The sequence below is a fragment of the Glycine soja genome, chromosome 9 (assembly GCF_004193775.1).
Source record: "Glycine soja cultivar W05 chromosome 9, ASM419377v2, whole genome shotgun sequence".
Classification (NCBI taxonomy): Eukaryota; Viridiplantae; Streptophyta; class Magnoliopsida; order Fabales; family Fabaceae; genus Glycine; species Glycine soja.
The window spans coordinates 13702570-13724379 of record NC_041010.1 but is presented as its reverse complement, the minus strand read 5'-3'; the positions used below and the strand labels follow the sequence as shown (position 1 = coordinate 13724379).

Genomic DNA, 21810 nt, shown 5'->3' with positions numbered 1-21810 from the left:
GATGACACATGGTATTTGTGAGTTATTGCAGCTTCGAATTCTTCTCACAGATTGGATTCAAACCAAAAGGTCCAATGATACTTTATTGTGAAATCAAGCTACACAAGAAATAGTGAATCATCATATTCAACATGATCGAACAATACATGTCGAAGTGGACAAACATTTCATAAAGAAGAAGTTGGAAGCTAAGTTAGTAGATATATCTTTTGTAAGCTCCGAGGAACAACTAATTGACGTATTGACACATGTATATGCAGGAGCATTTCATAACTCACAAGACAAGTTAGACTCATGAGATATTTATGCACCAACTTGAGGGGAAGTATTGGTGTGAGTCAAGGAGATAATTTGTAAAGTTTCATAATTTACTTTTTATCTTATAATTAGGATCCTATAATTATTCTTATGTTTAGTTACTACAATTACTTAGAAGTAATTAAGATCCTTAGAATTATTCTTACGTACAGTTACTATAATTACTTTAGGACTGTATTTATATACTTGCCTGTACAAAGCATAATACACAAAGAGATAATATTGTTCTGATATTTTTATCTTTTTCTTCAAATAAAATTTATAATTTTCCAAAACCAATTATATTTGAATATCAAGTTTATTTTTCAATTTATTTTTACACAAAAACTATTGGTCAGGTTTAGAGAAATTTGTTTTACACATAACGTTTAAAAAAAAAATTACAAGTAATTTTATACTTTCATCAAATCATAAACTATTCAACTATTATATATGAAAAATTTATTATCTTTTAAAATAACTACTTAAAAGTTATATAATAGTCATTTTTATTGATTCACAATCTAAATATTTTTTAGACTAATAATACATAATCATTAAATTAACTAAAAAAAACTTAAATTCAATAATCATGTCAGTGTAAAAATATTTTTACATTATTAACTAATTAAAAATAATAATCAATAATAATCGATGTTAATATAAACTTTTAATATAATAAATAAAAAATTTATCATATATTTTAATTTATGACAATATAAAATTCTTTTTTTATTTTCTCAAAAAAGTTATCTAACAACATTTAAATATGAAGTTTATTTGTAAAATTACTAGAGCGACCACCCATTGAACTCAATGAAACCAAACCATCATAAAAACAATATACTGGATTATAATTAAGTACAAGAGCTGTATCGCCACACATATCAGATATAGGGAACTTATGTGTGTAACAAAAAAAACTGATCGTTAATTTGCACCCAATTGAAGGACTCTATGTTGCTTTTTTTATCAAAAAACTTTGAAGTGTAATAATAATATAATAGTAATACATTACAAATATACGTATCAGCATGCATTCATAGATACCCATTGAACCAAATAGATAGTGCCTGCAACTATATCAGGTATCAGCTCAGCAGCCTCATATACAACAATACTAGATTTTTTCTGTAATTGAACCAAGTAATTAATCCCCCAAGTAAATGTTGGTATCACAAATTACTATTCATCCATATTCCACCATTTCAGTTTCATGTTTTTCCCTGTAAGCTCTGGTCATATATGAATCTCATCATTGTTGCATAAAATGAAGAATAGAGATATATAATTTGTTTTTCTCAGTTCAAATCAGGTGTTCATTCACATGAAGCTCTGGTTACTTGATTCCCCTGCACCACTACTACACCCAAAAGTAACATTCAGCATCTAAAATAGTTTCAATTGTAAAGCATAATTTGGAAATAATAGAGGTGACTAAGGGTATGTTGGGTTTAAAATTACAAATGTATTTTTTGCAATTCTAATACAAAAATACATGTTCAAACACATAAAATGAGAAGAAAATTTTTATTGATTTGAAAGTAAAAGTACCTTTGATCTCTTCTAACTTTAATCCAAAAATATACTAAGAAACTAGAAACCCACCTCTTGCGTTTGCTTTTGGAGCCACTAGAAGACGAAGGATTAGTATGCCAATTCCTTTTTCTTTGATTTATGAACCAGTTATTTATCTGCTTTAATTGCAAGCCTGTTTCCTGCACCAACCTTGCCTTGTCCTCTTCCTAAAGAACATTCACGAGTGGAACTAAAAGTATGAGCAATCATCGAAGAGACAAATGCGAAGCAACATCAACATATATTATGTAGGTCAATCCTTATTCCTTAGTTAGGATACCTTGGGACAATAATCTTATTCTGTTCCACTCAGTTTATATGACTTGAATAACAGTTATCTCCTCATCATCATTGGCACTAAAATTTAAATTATAAAGTTGAAAGCATTGATGGTCCACATATGACTTGACACAAATAGAGTAATGTAAGTTTTTCAATATACTCTCACCTACTTTTTTAAAATACGCATATGCATGATGATAATTAAGTTGTATACATTTCTTTTAATATTTGAACAAAGCTTGGTGGCATCAAGTACAAAAGCAATCGTAGGTGCTAATGTCTGAACTTACTGTTGGATATGGCCATTTAGAATGTGACTGCCACCAAGCTTTTAAAAGGGAAGTTGTGTCGCCGGGTAGCTTCCCGGCTCTTCTCTTTCGTAGAATTTCCTCTCTTATATCCACAATCTTGTCCTTGTAACCCTGGTCAAGAGCAAGAAATTATGTAAAGAAATCCAACTAGTAAGATAGTCACCCATTGCTGCTCAACAAAAATTTAAAACTATATATTAAGTTGTAATCATAGTTTCTCTTAATCATGACATATAATTAAAGAATTTAATTAGTATATATTGATAATATAGAGATTATTTTATATCATCAATCAATCACAAAATATCATATTTTTTAAAAAATTAAATCTTATCCTAACTATCTTAAAAATCACACATATAATTTGATTGATAATATAATTTTTTTTACACTTGACAATATATAACAATTAAACTCATAATTAAATTCATCATTTATTTCTTCTAACCACAAAATCTAAACGTGTTATGTAAATATCGATTCAGACTATGGTAGTCAGAAGAGATATAACAACTCGCCTAATAAAGTTGGCCAAGTTTTGTGTGCATCCTCTCATAGAGAGAGGCACGGTGCGTAAGTAATTAGGATCGTTAGATTTCTTAAAATTTTAATCAATGGCTGATTTTTTTTTACTTTTTCCTTTTTCTTTTTTTGCTTTTCTTTCTTTTCTTCCTTTGGTACCTTCTGTATCCTTTTCCCTTTCTCTTTCTACACACTAGCATCCCCGCATGGAGGAACCACCGCACCAGCGCAACACTGTGATGACGACCCACCAAGCCGCGTTGACCCACCGCACGACATCAATGAACCACCACATCATGACTACGACAACCATCGCAGTCAACTACACCGCACCACTGCCACATGAGCTAACGACGGTGACACCACTGCAACCACTAGCGACATTGAATGAAGACAATGACGACAACATCAAAGTGCAACGATTCTCCCTTCCATGGCAATGATGGGTACACCTTTTTTCAGATTTGGAAAAAATCGCGAACCACAACCCATTGCTCAGATCTAGAACAAATCATAACTATCTCAAACAACCAGCTCCGATGCTGCAACTACAAGGAGGAAGATAGAGAGGATGAACAAATGGTTTGCACCTTCGGCGACAATGCTACAGACATCATAGACGTCGTGCGGTGGGTCGACGCGGTTTGGGGGTCATTGACGCAGTGTGCCAGTGCGGTGGAAGCTGGTGAGTGGTGAAAGAGAAACGGGACAGAGAAAAGGAAGGATAAACAAGGAAAGTGAGAAGGAAAAAACAGAAGAAAAAAAATAAAAGGAAAAATGGAAAAATATATCAGACATGGATTAAAATTTAAATATATATAACGGTCTCAATTACTTTCTTGCCATGCAACACCTTATAAATAGTAGGTGTGCACGGTGCCTCTCTCTTGGAGAGGACGCACACGAGTTTTGGCCAATAAAGTTACCTTAAAAAAATAGAGAAATTATTAAATTAATGTTTTAGGATTATATGATTTCAACCGATTTCTACATAACACCTAATCATATTTTCTAATTTACAAAAGAAAATAATAATAACTATCATATAAAAATTAGTCAAACTGCGTAATTTCACACCATACAATAAACTTTTGCAAAAATATGTCACGTATACTAGGTTTGTATATTTTTAATTAACTACCTGTTTTAACTCGTGCTTCAGCTCCTGCCTCACACGCTCCATCAAAGATCTTTCAGTCTCAGTGGGAACAAGAGGACCAAAGCTGAGACTATCAGCTCCATCCATGCCTCCTTCGTATAAGTTTGCATTACTCTCTGCCTGATCTTCTTCATTGTCGGACATTGTTGCACCCGTTCCTTCGCCGGGAGATACACCTGTTCATATTGCACCATATATTTAATTAGCTTCATTTTAATTTGAATCTCTATTTTGTATGCATGCACATAATGACCTAGCCTTTACCAAATAATGATAGAAAGATAATGAATTCTATGGTTTCATTCAACAGAAAAATGATTATACTAGTTTAAAATATTTTACACAGTATATAATAATGTATAATAATTTTGTTAACTTTTAAAATAATTATTTAAAATGATTTAAACAGTAATTTGTGATTGATGCGTGTTGCGAGTCTCACATCCAATGGTTAACGAGCCTGTTAAGTGCTTATATAACTGGGTAGGTCATTCCTTTATGAACTGGATTTTAAAGGAACATTTTAGATGTCTGATCAAATTTTAACATGATATTAGAGCCAATTCTGTCTCGTGGTGTGAATGGTGTTGTTAGCTCTCGCTTCATGGTGTTTAACAAGCCTGTTAAATGCTTATATAGCTAGGCATTGCTATGCATGTTCTTCTCCATAAAAATATACATTTTAATATTTTTTCTCGTTAAACATAATATTTTTTCTCGTTAAACAAATAAAAGGTGAAAAACTGTAAAAGTAATGTAGTAGTAATATATTTTTAGGGTGAAGAATTATTAGTCCAAAAACCGGGTTGTTAAGATCGGACTGCACTAACTGGTCAGACCAGTCCAACAGGAAATCGAACATAAGAATGATTTATTAATTCTTGAAACCCGAGCCTACAAATCAAAAAACAGGTATAAAATCGAGTAAATGGGTTCAAATCGAATATAACTAGACATGAGCAAACGAGCCATAAATTCAGAGCAGCTTGTTGGAAAGAGACGTTTTTTCTTCTTTTTTTATTTATTAAAAAACCCAAAAACAACATATTTTGGATTCGCAATTTGAGTCCTTTTGAAGAACTTCACATCCCTCATTTCCAACAATTTAATCAATAGCCATAGACAGCATGTTGAAAGATACATTACATATTGTTAAGCATCAGAAGAATATTGTTTGATATTTTTTTTCTTTTTAGCACATCTCATTTCCTACGATATAATAAAGTACGTTGAATTTGTTTAATAAGTTTAATCAATATTGGGTGACGCAGTAACAAATAATTAATTTTTTAAAATAATATTATTTTCAGTCTTTTTTATAAAAATAAGTCATAATAGTATTAAACATTTTATTACCAAAGTATTAATTAAACATTAGTTGGAACCAGAAATAGGTTCAAACATGCATATATTTCACTTAATATTGCCTATTATATTAAAATTAAAATAATAATACTTAACTAATACCTATTGAAACATGATTAAAACCATTACTTTAACTAGTTCCATATAATTATTGATTCAGTTAAAACTTTCTTAAAAGCTTGAGCAACATTTATTATTTTAAAATTTATAGTTATCTTTTCTTGTAATATGATGAGACTTTTTTTTTCTTTTGATTTTTGTTCACTGGACTTCTTTCTTTCTTTTTCGGATTTAATTTATTCACTCAATTAACTTTTTTGCATCAAGTAACATTATGTTTTTGTCTTCATAGTGAAAATATACCCATCTCTGATCTCGTCCCCTTGGATGAAATTAAGTTCTTAAAAGAGGGAAAGGTTACCACTCCGGGGTTTATGTAGCCTCCAAATTATACTTTTATTTCCTCTCCTTAACTTTTTTATTAACGGTTAAGAATTTTATAATTCCTGATTAATTAATATGGGTAGCATATTATATTATAACATTTATATTAGTTATTTACATTTAAATGAGTTCAATATAAAGTGATATATTTAAGTGAGCCCATTAGACCGCCAGAAAAATTGATATGGGCTTAATGAACGGAAATCAGTTTGGCCCATTAGGGGATAATGAGAACCCTAATATTAAAACATAAGGCATGGTTATGATCCCCAATATACCAAATCAACAAACAGTTTCTCCTCTCCCCATCTAAAGAGAAAACGAAGGTCCCATAAGGAAGAAGGTGATTTGGTTGAGGAAGGTCATTAAACCAATTGTTCGTGACCACTGTCAGATTCCGCTGCATGTTAATCAAGCTCTATGGATCCAGGTATTCCTTAAAACCTCTTGATAATCTGACGTAATGTGTTTTGGTGCTCATTTTGGTATTGTATATGGTTTATTGAATATTCCCAACAAGTGGTATCAGAGCCATCATTATTGTTAGATTATTGGGATTTAAAGTTTTGTTTGATATGTATTATATCTAGATCCTTTTTTAGTTATATGAACCCTAATTTTATTCTGGGGAGAAACCATTTTGATCAATAAAATTGTAAAACCCCTAAATTTATGTGTTATGGCCATTAAGTTTTTCTCCTCTTTAGAATTAATAAAAGGTCTCTGCATTTGATTTAATGGGTTGTACAATTTTTTGTTTGTGTTGCATTTGCTGGCATATTATTCTATTTGGGATAAAGGTTCTACGTTTCTGGTGTTGGCATTTAGTATGTGACACAATTTCATAAATATATATTTTTTGTTTATATGAATCAGTAATAAGACAATAGTCTTTTGTCTTATATGAATAATTTTTTTTTGGCCAACTATTTTTTTTTTTATGAAACGGTGATAAGCTGATAATTTATGTTATTCATGTGGTTGGTATAAATTTGTGATAGTATTGTGATATGTTTGTTTCGGGTGCGTAATTAGTTTACCATGATGTAGTTTTTCAAACATTTACTGCTATCACAATTGGGTGCAAATTTGTGCAAATTTAACCATTACAGATCTTTTCCATTTATTTGCGTGTCCTGTAATTTTAATTAAATTGATTGAACCATTATGTTGCTAAAATAACCTCTATTGCGTAAATTAATTTAGTTAAATTGCATGGATGTTAGTATGGAATTATTTATGCGAATTGTGCTCGGCCCAAAGGAAGACATAATTTGGCCAAATAATAACATACCTGCGATGATAAAATATGTGATAATTACTAAGTTTTTTTTTCATGAGAATAATAGTCGGTCCAAAGAAAGGCTATTATTTGTTAGAACTAATTGTCAATATTTGATCATTGCATTGAGAGTACCAATTACAAATTAATTTCTCTGTCCAAAGACTAGAATTAATGTTGTGCTAGGTATCTTGTGATGGATCTGTTATGGGTAATATTTGCATGTCTTGTTATATATTTACTTTATATGACTTTGATTATTTGTGAACATGTTATTATTTTTTGTTCTCTCTTTAGTTAATATTACCAGTGCTGCAAATGTTGTCCAAGTAAATTCTATCCCAATGTTGAATGGGACAAATTTTAAGGTCTGGAAGGACGCCGTAGAAATTGTTCTTGGCTGTATGGATTTGGAATTGGCATTGAGGACAGAATGACCCATTTCCACTCCGGAAACCTCTAATGAGGTAAAAATTGAGAAGTGGGATCGGTCAAACCGAATGTGTCTTATGATCATGAAGCGCTATATTCCAGAGACGTTCCAGGGCTCTATTTCTGAGGGTCAATGTTCAAAGAAATTCCTTGAGGAAATTGAACAATACTTTGCAAAAAAAATGAAAAGGCGGAGACGAGTAACCTTTTGGCTAAACTCATCTCCATGAAGTATAAAGGCAAAGGGAACATAAGGGAGTACATTATGGAGATGTCCAATCTTGCATCAAAACTCAAGTCACTTAAGTTAGAGCTTGGTGAAGACCTGCTCGTGTACTTGGTTTTGATCTCACTTCCGACACACTTTGGACAATTCAAAGTGAGCTATAACACTCAGAAGGACAAATGGTCCCTCAATGAGCTTATATCTCACTGTGTGCAAGAGGAGGATAGGCTGCAAAGAGATAGGACTGAAAGTGCTCACTTGACTTCGACCTTTCAGAATAAGAAAAGGAAGAAGACTGAGGGTGCTGTGGAAGGGACTTCTCAGCAAAAGAAACAAAATAAGGATGAGGAATTTACCTGTTACTTCTGCAAGAAGTCGGGACACATGAAGAAAGAGTGTCATAAGTAGACCGCATGGCGTGTGAAGGAAGGTAAATTTCTTACTCTAGTTTGTTCAGAAGTTAATTTGGCTTTTGTACCTAAAGATACTTGATGGGTAGATTCTGGTGCTACTACTCACATAAGTATGACTATGCAAGGTTGCCTGTGGAGCCGACCACCAAGTGATGATGAAAGATTCATCTTTGTGGGTGATGGCAAGAAGGTTGCAGTGGAAGCTATTGGAACTTTTAGATTACATTTAAAAACTGGATTTTATTTGGATTTGTTTGAGACTTTTGTTGTACCGTCTTTTAGACGGAATTTGATTTCTATTTCTAGTTTGGACAAATTTGGATTTTCTTGTTCATTTGGAAATAATAAAGTTAGTCTCTACCAAAATTCAAATATGGTTGGTTCTGGTTCTTTAATTAATAATCTTTACATTCTTGATGTTGTTAGTTCCTATAATGAAATACTGCAAATAAGTTCACATGGTACAAAATAATAAAAAAATTGAATGAAAATTCAGCCACCTTATGGCATAAGCGTTTGGGCCATATCTCTAAACAAAGAATTCAGAGACTTATGTTGGATGAAATTCTTGACCCTTTGGATTTATCAGACTTTGAGGTCTGTATTGAATGCATAAAGGGAAAACGAACAAACATAAGGAAATTAGGTGCCAAAAGGGCTAAAGGCGTCTTGAAACTAGTGCATACAGACATTTGTGGTCCTTTTCCTACAACTTCTTGGAAAGGTCAAGCATTAAACATTTGTACATTTGTGGTTGTCCAGTTGAGGCACGACCTTATAGGTCATAAGAAAGAAAGTTGGACTCAAGAATAATTAGCTGCTATTTTGTTGGTTATGTTGAACGCTCTCGAGGCTATAAATTTTATAATCCCACCTTAAGATCTCTTTTCGAGACGGGAAATGTAAAATTTCTTGAGGAAGTTGAGTTTGGGAAGTAAGAGAACATAAAGAATGTTGTCTTTGAGGAAGAACCTGTTATTTACAGTGATCAAGTCCCCATACCTATTACTGTTCAAGACACAACTCCAGTAATAGAAGACAATGTTCAAACTATTGACATTGTTTCGAAACAAGATAACAATGAGGTTCCCCCTCAAATACCTTTAGGGCAACCTCAACAACCTCAAGAAGTGTCATTAAGGAGATCCATTAGAGAGAGGAGAAATGCAATCTCAAATTATTATATTATATTTCTCCAAGAACATAAGGATGGTGTTGGTTTAACAGAGGATGATCCAATCAACTTCTGTCAAGCTATGCATAGTTCTAACTCTCAAAATTGGATTGATGCCATGAAGGATGAGATGAAGTCTATGAATGACAATGAATTTTGGAATCTAGTCGAATTGCCTGAATGTGTGAAACCTATTGGTTGTAAATGGATATTTAAAATCAAGAAGGATTCAAAGGGTAATATCGAGAGATATAAGGCTTGTCTAGTTGCTAAAGGCTTTACTAAGAAGGAATACATTGACTATAAAGAAACATTTTCTCTAGTATCTTTAAAGGATTCTTTTGGATAAATTATGTAATTTTAAGAAAATTTGTATAATTTTAAGATCTCCCATTTATTGTATTAAATTATCTTGTATTTTTGGTTAAATTGATTGAAACAACATGTTGCCAAAGTAACCTCTGTTGCGTAAATTTATTTGATTGAATTTACACAGATGTTGCATGAAATTATTCATGTGAATTGTGCTCGGCCCAAAGGAAGACACAATTTGACAGAATAATTACATGCTTACAATGGTAAACATGTGGTGATTATAAATAGTGTGATTTTTCATGTGAATAATGAAATGTTCAAAGACAATCATTATTTGACCGGAATAATCATCATATAAGTTTTCCATGTGAGCAATAGAGTGTCCAAAGACAACCTTTGTTTGACGGGACTTATCACCAATGTTTGATCAATGCATTGAGAGTACCACTTGCAGTTAGTCTTTTTCAATCCAAAGATTGAGGATTAATGGTGCGCTAGATATCTTGTTTGGGTCTTGAAATTTACCATAAAGATTGTTTGTGCATTGCATGTTTGTTGTTCTCTTCTTTTATTGTTGTTGTTGTTACTACTATGGTTTAAATTACTCATATTATGCGAATCTCAAATCTGCATATGTAAAATTTAGAGTTTGAAATTATTTTGTGGGAATCCTAAGGTGATATATGAGTAATATTTGTATGTAACACTAGAAATAGTAAAGCGCATTATGCATTAATTGAAGAGAATAAGAAACTACGTGTTTTCATATCGAAAGTCTAGAAGTTTAGAGATCATTGTATATTCTGACTTCGATTATTTCAGAATGTTTTAATAGCAATCACTTCACATAAGGATTCACATTTGACCATGTTGGTGGAGTTAATATTTTGCTATGAGGCATCATACTAGAATTTATGATGGCTAAATTATTGTAATCGGTTTGCCTGTTGTCGCCAACATCAAGTAGTCATCAGGTGTTTATTGAGACAATATCTTAGCAGTCTTATTAAGGATTCAACCAAATAAAAGTTTGTTGACATAAAGTATTTGGTTGTTAAATAAAGAATCCAGAAAATATAGATTTGCATAGAATATATAGAAACTCATCCCATGCTAGCTGATCCACTTACTAAAGGTATGACACTAAAGTTTTTTTTTTCACGAGCACACCGCTCATGTGGGTGTAATTCCTGATAATACCTTAGTTTAGTGGGAGTCTTACTTATGTTATATATCTTACGGTTTGCAAACATTTTATTATTTGGATTTTCGGCAAAAATAAAGTTGAAGTTTATTATTTCATTATAAGTTTGTGTGCAATATTTGTATTGCATTTTTTGGATTGATCTCTATAAAGAATAAAGTTTGGACTAGTTGGAAATAGACATGATTAAGATCACATTGTATGTAATTTCCATGTCGCTTATCCATATTTGATCTATGTCATCGAGTATGAGTAACGGTGGTGATCATTGAGGCTTAGTCAAGTTAAATTGTAATGAAAACTGCAGTGATTTCCTGTTACTATATGAGATGGACCATATTGTATAAAAAGAGTCTAAAAGTAAATAATATAGGGTTACGCGCCTAAAGAATTTTGTGATATAAATGTCTAAGGTTAATATGAAGCCCGAGTGGGAGATTGTTAGGAATTTTATAATTCCTAATTAATTAATATGGGCAACATATTATATTATAACATTTATATTAGTTATTTACATTTAAATGAGTTCAATATAAAGTGATCTATTTAAGTGAGCCCATTAGACTGCCAGAAAAATTGATATGGGCTTAATGAACGGAAATCAGTTTGGCCCATTAGGGGATAATAGGAACCCTAATAGGTTTAAAACATAAGACATGGTTATGGTCTCCAATATACCAAATCAACAAACAGTTTCTCCTCTCCCTATCTGAAGAGAAAACGAATGTCCCATAAGGGAGAAGGTGATTTGGTTGAGGAAGGTCATTAAACCAATTGTTCGTGACCACTGTCAGATTCCGCTGCGTGTTAATCAAGCTCTATGAATCCAGGTATTCCTTAAAACCTCTTGATAATCTGACGTAATGTGTTTTGGTGCTTATTTGATATTGTATATGATTTATTGAATATTCCCAACATTAACTAATTATAAGGGTAATAAATTATAAAATACAATATATAACATGGAGGATTTGAAGCAAAGATTTATGTGATAGTTGAAACTTACCAGTCAAGCTTTGTAGAGATTGTTCCAACTCCCAACAAGCCATAACAGCTTCCATGGCATGAACACGGACATGTTGTTGCAATTGTTCTTTGAAAGCACAGAGCAGTATAACATAATGCGTCTACAACGAAAATAAGAGCAAAACTTGTAAATTAAGGAGCATCATGTGAAATAATTGAGCCCATTGTCCTGAAAACTAAATTCAATCATGGGAATTCATGAAAATTAGAGAAATTCTAACAATAAAAACACAATTTTAGTGAATTCACCTCTCATTTAATGAGTTTTCTTAATTTTATAGTTTTCAATGGATTTTAATTATTTGATCAAATATTGCCTTGCTAGCCGTCCTTTTAAGAATATCCAAACCAACATTCAGAAGAAGGGAACTGGAGTTATATGATTGAACAGATAAACCATGAGGTGCTAAACTTCAACAAATAATTCTTTTATCTATTTTTTTTTTTTTTTTGCATTGACTTAGTAACAAGCTAGTTAATTAGTACTAATAACTAATAAGGTGGGTCATGATACTCGGTCAATGCACGGCCACTAATAAATTATTGAAAACTTTTTAATATTAAACTCTTCATCATCTTAGCCTCTCTTACTATCTGAAGTGATTATCAAGTTTGAATATTGAGCGCTGAAAATGAATAAACCTGGATTGGTTTATGCGTTAATCAATAAATAGATACGTCAACTGCTATCCAATGGAGGACAACTATAATAGCGAGTTAGGTCCCATGAATTCATTATTATTGTAGTTGGCCAAACAAGTAACGTATACGAGGGGGAAAGAAAGCAAGAAAGCGAGAGCTCCTTCAAGTTGGTATGTGAGAATGATGATCAACATAGTATTCTACAAGAATTCAAGAACTCTTAACCACCACATTAAGTTTTCATCCTAAAAAGAATGAACAAGTGAGACATATGTATTAAGATATATTCTAGAAGATAAAACATAAATGCACAATTTTTTTATTTTTCTGTTTTCCTTATTTTCATAATTTAAAGACAATCTTATTTAAAATACCGTTAAATATTAAATGTAAACACTTCACATAACAGGAATTTAATTTTTTTTTATTTGTGAAAATCAAAAGTTTATCATAACTTACCCATTAAACCAAACCCCCCTTTTTAAACTTGAGTTTATCATGTTGTAGGAGACTAATGTGTTCCGTTAAACCCATCCAGTTCATTCATAAAAACACTCCTTGAATTAAAGGTAACACATTCACGCACCCTTGAATGGCATTATTACTACATTACACCAGAACAAATGGATTCATTTACTCACAAGCCGTACCAACCTCCAACATGTAATTAAAAGAAATGTTACTTTTTTCCCACCCTCTCCCTCTCCCTCTCTCTCTTGTTTTTTTGTCCAATTCGTGAATTTTGCACTGGAACCAACAATTGTATAACTGTTATACCGTAATCGACAAACAGTACCCTTCCTTTTATTGTTTTTCAAAATGTATGCAACAGATTCCGGAAAATCGGGAAAGGAAGGTCGTCTGGGCTTTGCCGAAAAAAGAGAAAAATTATAAAAAATAAAATTGAGACACAAAAGAATTGACCTTTGCCATTTAAGAAAGAGCATTTAATCATACAAAATTATACAATAAATAAAGAGATAAGGTGAAATCAGAAAAAAATAAATAAACATAGCATGATTAATGTGATACAACAGAAGGGGTAGATTAAAATAGTATTACAATATTAATTATTAATATAATTCTTTATCAAAGGCACAAAGAGGTAGATGAAATGACATTTGTCAAAGCATAAGAAATTCACACAAACGAAAAGCAGCTTAATTAACATTTCAAAGTTTAGAAGAAGATAAAAAAAAAACGACAACCGAAAGGAAACAAGCAGGCCCTTAAATCAAATCATGTAACTCCTTTGCAAAGTGAATTAAAGTACTGGAACAGAAAACATTAATTATCAGAGTAGGGTTTATAAATATAGTTGATAATTGATATTATGATATAGAATAATAGGATGTATGATAAAGTTGTAACTTGAACAAAATAATGAACATAATCATGGTTTTAAATTGCGTTTTCGATCGCAGCTGTGATTAGTGAAAAAAATCTTTATATTACTAATAATTATAAGAAAAAAATGTGACCGATAATATCATAATTAAGTCACATGCGATTGCAGTGATTGAAAAATATCTTTCAAAAATGTTATTGATACAATGATACAATCGTAATTGCAATTGCGATGCGGTTACAGTGATTTAAAATATCTTTCCGATGCAGTCTCACGCAATTGCAGTCACGATACGGTTGCAGTGATTCAAAATACCTTTCGGTTGCAGCCACACGCAATCACAGTTGCACAACGCAATTTATAAAACCATGATCGTAATAAGAAGATTGTGAGAGAGGAAGCAAGTGCAAACCATGAATTGATCGAGCTCTTTGTCATCGACGACGCCGTTTCCATTTCCGAGGCCGGAGTACTTGTCGACGACGCGCTGCGACTGCTGAAGCTGCGCGTCGATCCTTGGAAGCTGGTCAACGGGCGTGGCGATTCTCAAGCACGAGACGTGCGCCGATAGGAGCTGGTCGTAGAGAGGGTGACCTAAAATATCTGCTTTGTATTCCGCCAAATCGTCCGCTTCAGAGTTGCTCTCGGTCCGGTTCCGATCCATAGCACGAACGTCGTCGTTTTGCTGCGCCGCCGTCGCGGCGGATTCCGGCTGCAGGTGGAGGAAATTCTGCTGGCGGAGCGTGGCGGCGTTGCTGTTGTTCAACCACGTCGGCGCCCCGCCCGAGAGTGGCAGGAGCCGCTGCATGTCCCGGCTCTGACCTAACTGCTGCTGCTGCTGCTCCTCCGCGAACGGCTGGAACGTGATTTCGTGCGGTAGATGCTCGTGGAAAGCCATTTATAAGCGCTTTCTGTCTGTTATCTTATGTTCTTCGTTTGTTCTCAGAACATTTAATTGGATTTCATAAACTCGCGTTAATTAATTGATCCACAGGGTGATAGATTTCCACTACGACAGTAATAAAAGGATGAAACCAAGGAAAGGAGAAGAGGAGATAGTGAAGTGAAGGAAGAAGGGAAGGGATTAGGAAAATTACTTTTTTCTTTTTCTATAAGAGAAGACTTTGTGAAGTGTTGACACGAAGATCGAGGGAGGGAGGGTGGGATTGGTGATAACGTGGAGGGATTTGTGGTGCCACCTTATTGGAGATTTTTGTGTAATAAGACAAGGCTAGATCAATGATGTTCGAAGCAGCTAATAATGACATTATTATTATTATTATTATTATTATTATTATTATTATTATTATTATTATTATTATTATTTTGAAATGTTTAGATGACTTGAATGTCTAATTTATTACTTATCTGAATATGTTTTAAGGTTTATTAAGCGTTTTGTAGAAATATTTAAAGGATATTTATTAATAAGATTCTTATATCAACAGAATTCGCATTCTTGTGAAATACAATTATATTATTACTAATTAGACTGTTTTTTGTTGGTTTATTTGTTTGATTATTATGCCAATAGAATAATGCTATTTGTTGCATTTTTTAAACTAATGTTTGGTGTTAGGATATGGTTCCAAGAGAGGACACGGTCTGCCGACGTGTTGTCTTGGTATTCTTTTCTCTTGGAGATAGGCAAAGATATCTTTAAAAATAGTGACAAAAAACCGGTTTTATTGTTTGATGGGAAATTAGAATTAAAAAGATGCGGACTTTTGAGGAGAAATGAATCAGTCCTAAATCCTAACTATCCTAACTTTGTTTTCGTACTGCACAAAATATAATAACAATAATAATATAATAAAATAAGGAAGGGGTCGCACAAGGTGGTCGTGTTTAGGGCAAATAGGGTGGCAATAGGTAATGTTAGGTGCGTCGTAGGGATTGGCGCGAGATTAGCAGTAAGCAAAATCCAAGAATTGTAGGTAGAGCAAAGCGGGAGTTTTACCATTAAGGTTTTTTTATTTTTTATTTTATTTTTGTACTAGAGTAATTTTTAAATTATTTCCAAAAAAGGTAAGTTGTACCAGGTTTAATATATTTTTTTTAACTGTTATAAAAAATTTTACAATTTCAATTTTATTTTTTATTTACAACTTCAAAATCATATATATATATATATATATATATATATATATATATATATATATATAAATATATTTTCAGTTTTTTAAAAAATTGTAAATAATTTTATTTATTTAATTATTAAATAAATATTTTAAATTTTACTTATTATTAGTTTTATTTAATATCTTGTATTTATTTTTTATATGGTTTTATCTAATATATTATATATTTTTTCAATACATTTTATTTTAAATATTTTATATAATTTTTGAATAATGTTTTATCTAAAATTTATATAATTTTGTACATTGTAATATCTTGTATATTTAACATAATGACAATAACTATCCATACAAAGTAAACGGTTAATATAGTTTTTACTTTTTATGTTTCTCTTTAAGTTGTATTGTTTATTTTATATTAATATATTATAGTATTTTTAATTTAACAACTACTTTTATTACTAAATTATTAAATGTTGTTAATAATAAATTCTTTTATACAAAATAATTAATATTATTTCATAAATTGTAAGTTAATATTAATAACAAAATATTTTAATATTTATTTTAATATTTTATTTTTTTAAAATTTAAGTATTTAAAATAAAACAAATATTAAAAATAAATATTAAATATCATTATGATAGTTTTTTATTTCATTTACAAAACAAATCAAATTGAATAACACTATTAAAAATTATATAAATTTTAAATATATAAAATATATTAAATAAAACAATATTAAAAAATATATAAAATATTATAAATAAAAAAGTATTTAAAAAATATATCACATACTAAATAAAATCATATAAAAAATATATACAAGAGATTAAATAAAACTAACAGCAAGTAAAATTAAAAATATTTATTTAATAATTAAATAAATAAAATTATTTACATTTTAAAAAAAAAATTGAAAACAAAACAAAAATAAAAATAGAAGTAAATACAAATTTTACATGTAAAAAAAAAACAAAAACGACTTTAAAGTCGTTGAAAGAAAAAAAAAACTTACGACTTTAATTAAAAAAAAGTAAAAAAAAAAACATAATAAGTAATGTTATAATTTCTTATTAAGTCATAAAACTTGTTACTACTTAATTTCTTTTTTAAAATAATTTGAAAACTACTCCATGCGTACAAATCTAAAAAAAACTCCTCAACGGTAAAAGTCCGAGAGCAAAGCACAACAAAGAACCCTTTATGCCATAGATTATTGGGAAGGGCATAAAGACTAAAAAGGGGTCATTTTTTTTAAAAAAAATTATCAAATACGGATAAATTTTGAATAATATTTAAATAGGAATAATTGTTAGGATTTTTTTTATCACTTTTGGTTATTAAATCGTAAAAGATTGATTTTTTTATTTTTTTTAGTAAAGTGGTAAAAACTAAATGACTTTAATTTTTTATATAAATTTTTAAAATTTTTTATGACTTCAAAGTTGTTCTATTAAATTCTTTTAAATATTTTTAATTAGTTTTTACATTTATCATTAAGTAAACTAATAATTTCATACAATATTTTTAGTTAATTTATTTGATAAAATTATTTTAATATTAACAAAAATAATAATTTAGTAATAAAATTAATTATTAAAATAAAAATAACATAATAAATTTATATAAAATGAAAAATACAAATTAAATACATTGATACAAGATCAAAAACCACGATACATATCTAGAAGAATTCATTATGAGACATCATTTCACTGTTAATATTTTTCTTACATAAATATGTGTAGTAGTTTTAATTTTGTATTTAAATTTAATTCTTTTGTTTATATTATTTTTTCTAATTTACAAAACAAATGATAATCCTTAACATTAATAGCAAAAATATATAAAATAAAATAATATAAAAAATAGAAAATGTTAAATAAAATCAAGTATAAATTAAAAATAATTTATACTTGTTCAAAATTAATTTATTTTTTTAAAAAAATAGCACAACTTTGAGGTCTTTAAACATTTTACGATTTCAAATAAATAATTAAAAAAATAGAACGACTTCATATAAAAAATTAAAAAATTAAAAATTAAAGTTTGTTCAAGTTTTACGACTTCAATAAAAAAAAACAATCGAATTTTTTGTGACTTCATAACCAAAAGTTGTAAAAAAAACCTACAACTTAATGCTATTTGGATATTAATTCAAAATTTGCTCCCATTTGATAAATTCTAAAAGGAATTATTCCCTTTTGATCATTAGGCGGCCATTGGGAAGCGACAAGTTACTTTTTCAGTTACCTTGCTCATCTAGATTTCTCTTTTTTATTATTATCTAGATTTCTCTTTTAAGGTTCTATTCTTTTTTAATGAAGTATTTGAGCTTCTATTTGGTACAATGAAAAGAGACATGAAAGAATGGAAGAGAATGAAAGTGAACTCATTTGATTAAGATGAATTAGCATGGATCATTAAGCTTGTAGATTAATTGGCATACGAATTCATCTTCTACTGAGGTCGCGAGTATCCAAATTCATCTCCTATTGATTTTGAGTATAGTCCCAGTACTTAAATCTTAATAATATATTTTAAAACATAATATTCATATTTCATCTCTTTAAAGTTAGAAGTAATATTTAAAATTAATAGATAGAGCAGTTATGTATGTGTGTGTTTGTTTCATGAGATTAGTGTGTTATTTATCCAACATTTTAATCTCTTCGATGTTTCTAAATCATAATTAATTGTCTCAACTGCATGGATGTACTTAAAAAACATATTTGCTTATAATTATAAATATCAAACAATCATTAAACAATATATAAATTGAGGAATTAAAACAATTTTATGAAAGGCCTTTTAATTAACATACTTGGCTAAATTAAAAAATTTCTCCTCACATTTATAAAGTTAAAACTTTATAATTATCATAGTTAATTTTAATTCATTCATCAGAGTTTTAATAGTAATAATAATAATTATCAAATTAGAAAGGCAAAATAAAAGCAGCACTTAATAATTAAGCTTAATTGTGATTTTTACCTCAAGGATTGACTTACAATTTCCATTGATCCAAGAGCAGAACTGCTAATCCATTCTAAACTTTGACTTACCTGTGCCTCTGCTTCTTGTCTCATCCGACTATATCGTTGAGTAAGATGGCAAGCATCCTCCAAAGGAACACCATTGATCATTTGTCTCAAAGGATCCAATACCTGGAAATTGAAACCATTGGATTCACTTTTCTCCCCTTATACATGTAAAGATAATGCGAATAATAAATTACATAGATCTCCCTTAAGGATTCCAAATGTCACTTCCTCTGTGGTATCAAAACATAAAAATGTTCCTTAGATTTTCACCTTCTCTGAAGGGTTTCAAGAGTGGCACATGTTTCATCAAAATTAAAAATTTGGGGCTATGTATGGCTTGAAAGTAGTAGGTCAATGCAATATTTAATAACCTTAAGAGATATATCAGTATAATTTACTTTAACATATAAAAAAAAATTGTATAAGCAAATGGCCATATTCTATCTTCCAAACTATCTGTTATCTAGCATGATCAGTTGACACTCATAATCTAGAGATCCACATCAAAGTATTTTAAACATCAATGTCTTGTTCATCTAAACTAAAACTAAATTTCACACTAAAAAGGTCAGGCAAAGTAATATTGAAATGGTGCCCGGTTCCCCATGCATATCATACACAAACAGTAGCAAAACATGGCTATTTATGAATTATAATATCTAAGTCCAGCCTCATGATAAGGTCAAGAAACACTATATAATGAAAAAGATAGTTAAAATAGCAACATGTAGATTTTAAACTCCTCTGTAGGTCATTGAAAAGATTCTATCACTGCTTCATATTTTAAGCACCAATTTTTTATCAACTTTTTAAACAACTACTTACTCAGCTAATCATTCACTTGACAATCAGCACACAAAATTTGGTCATTTTAAGACTTCATCTTACTTTATTTTTCAATAGACTCTTCAATATGATTACTGTACAATAAAAAAAATAATAACAGTGATTGCATACAAAGAATGCCCTAGAAATTGTAATATAGTACGGTAAATATCAATTGACAATATTTAAACTAAATCATTTGTATCTGGAAAATAGAGTTTTATGAAATTACAACATAAAATTTTTCAGGACTGGAGTTAAAAAACTGACTTAATGGGGAAAAAGCAGAGAGAGATATGCAACACCAGTACACGGCTAAGAATACTCATAAATTAAGATGTGGCTGGGACATAAAACTAATAGAATCTCGTTTTGAACTTGTACACCTAAACAACATATGAAAAGTCCACCTGCGTAGATAAAAGCCGATTTAATTCTTCGTGCTCCTTTTCCACATGCTTGCGAGCATCACCATATACTGATGCAGCCTTAGCCTAAGCATGGCCCTTGTGATTGAAAAGCATAACCAACTATACAATGTAAATGCTGTTTTGATTATTGTGCAAATTTATTCTCTTTACATATTTCATTGCTGAGTCTAGTAAACTTCTACTATTACCAATTTCTAAAGCCAAAACACATATATGGGCATTTTACATGCAAATGTCCTGATAATTCTTAATGGGGAAACAATATAGAACCCATGCAGTCTCTTACAATATTTTTTCTCGATGATAAATACTAGTTATCAGTGAAATAGTGTTCATCAAACATAAAAATCAACGGGAGAAGCAAACTGAGTACCTGCCAAACTTGTTGAATCCTGAGGATCACCATTATTTTACCCCTCTGGCACCAAAAGTTTTATGAGATAAATAAATAAATATATATATATATATATATATATATATATATATATATATATAATGTCCAAAATAGATTTTTGTCTTCTTTTATAATTCAACCACAACTTTAGCATTACCTTATCCCAGTGATACATAGATCTTTGCTTCTGAATGCCAGCACCATCATCTGCCACTAGATCGAGGACAACTGCTTCCAATCGAAAAATATTGAACATCATTAGGACCAAAGCCAAACAAGCAAAAGCTAAACCCATTAGAAAGTATTTTATGGTATGGTATGTTGAAAGTCACAACATGCTATACTAGCAAACAAATTAAACATCAAAGCACAAACACAATCAGCCAAAAAGTTTTCTAGTTCCAGCTTTTTGGTTCTTAACTAATGATTTATATATGGGCCAGCAGGATGTTTTGGTTCACACTAACCCCCTGGCCCCCAAAAAAGATAGCAAATAACAAGCAATTAATAAAAGAAAAAATTACCTATTAGAAGCAAAGTCTTCATTAGCTTTTACTGAAAGGCCAGCCTCTATATGCTGAGAATGATAGCAAGAGACAAGTTATATAAGTAGCCAACTTTTTAGTTTCAAAAGCATAATCATCACAGGATAAGGATATAGTATATATCTGTATGAACTATGTAATTCAGATAAAATATGAAGAATAGTAATATAGATAGGCAGATAGTGACTTACTTGATTTTTTGGTATTGAACTTATATAGGGATCCTCATCCTTGAAACTTTGAGGCTTTCTCTTAGAACCACATGCTGCTAAAACTCAAGTAACAGAATAAGAAATTAATCATTACACTTTTTCTTCCTCTTTAAGTCTTTCACTCTAAGTCCTAATAAAGCATACACAAGTAGAACTAAACCTTGAAATTTTCTATCAATTTTAACTGACAATTCTTACAATGACCCAATTTTAACTGCTAAGAAAGAGGTAATAAGGTTGAGGCATTATGTTCTT

General features: G+C 30.5%; 1 protein-coding gene across 2 annotated transcripts; it reads right to left on the bottom strand.

Annotated features, from left to right (window-relative positions):
- Positions 1 to 1231: 1231 nt before the first annotated feature.
- Positions 1232 to 15188, bottom strand: LOC114367850 (homeobox protein knotted-1-like LET12). Of its 2 annotated transcripts, none has more exons than XM_028325064.1 (6): positions 14433 to 15188; positions 12011 to 12131; positions 4132 to 4325; positions 2448 to 2579; positions 1906 to 2042; positions 1232 to 1657 (listed from the first exon to the last, which is right to left on the bottom strand). In XM_028325064.1, exons 1-6 carry the CDS (start codon positions 14916 to 14918, stop codon positions 1621 to 1623), a joined length of 1107 nt encoding a protein of 368 aa, XP_028180865.1. In that variant the 5' UTR covers positions 14919 to 15188; the 3' UTR covers positions 1232 to 1620. The 2 variants fall into 2 exon arrangements, with proteins under 2 accessions (XP_028180865.1, XP_028180864.1); XM_028325063.1 differs by having other exon boundaries at positions 1232 to 1660; positions 14433 to 15187.
- Positions 15189 to 21810: the final 6622 nt, after the last annotated feature.

Bases quoted from the DNA above. Each gene is read 5' to 3' on its own strand.
- LOC114367850 (XM_028325063.1), bottom strand. From the start codon at position 14,918: ATGGCTTTCCACGAGCATCTACCGCACGAAATCACGTTCCAGCCGTTC. The intron at 2,580-4,131 runs GTAGTTAATTAA...GCTCTTGACCAG, and splicing joins TGAAGCACGAGTTAAAACAG to GGTTACAAGGACAAGATTGT. The intron at 1,661-1,905 runs GTGGGTTTCTAG...TTTTGGGTGTAG, and splicing joins TCCAAAAGCAAACGCAAGAG to TAGTGGTGCAGGGGAATCAA.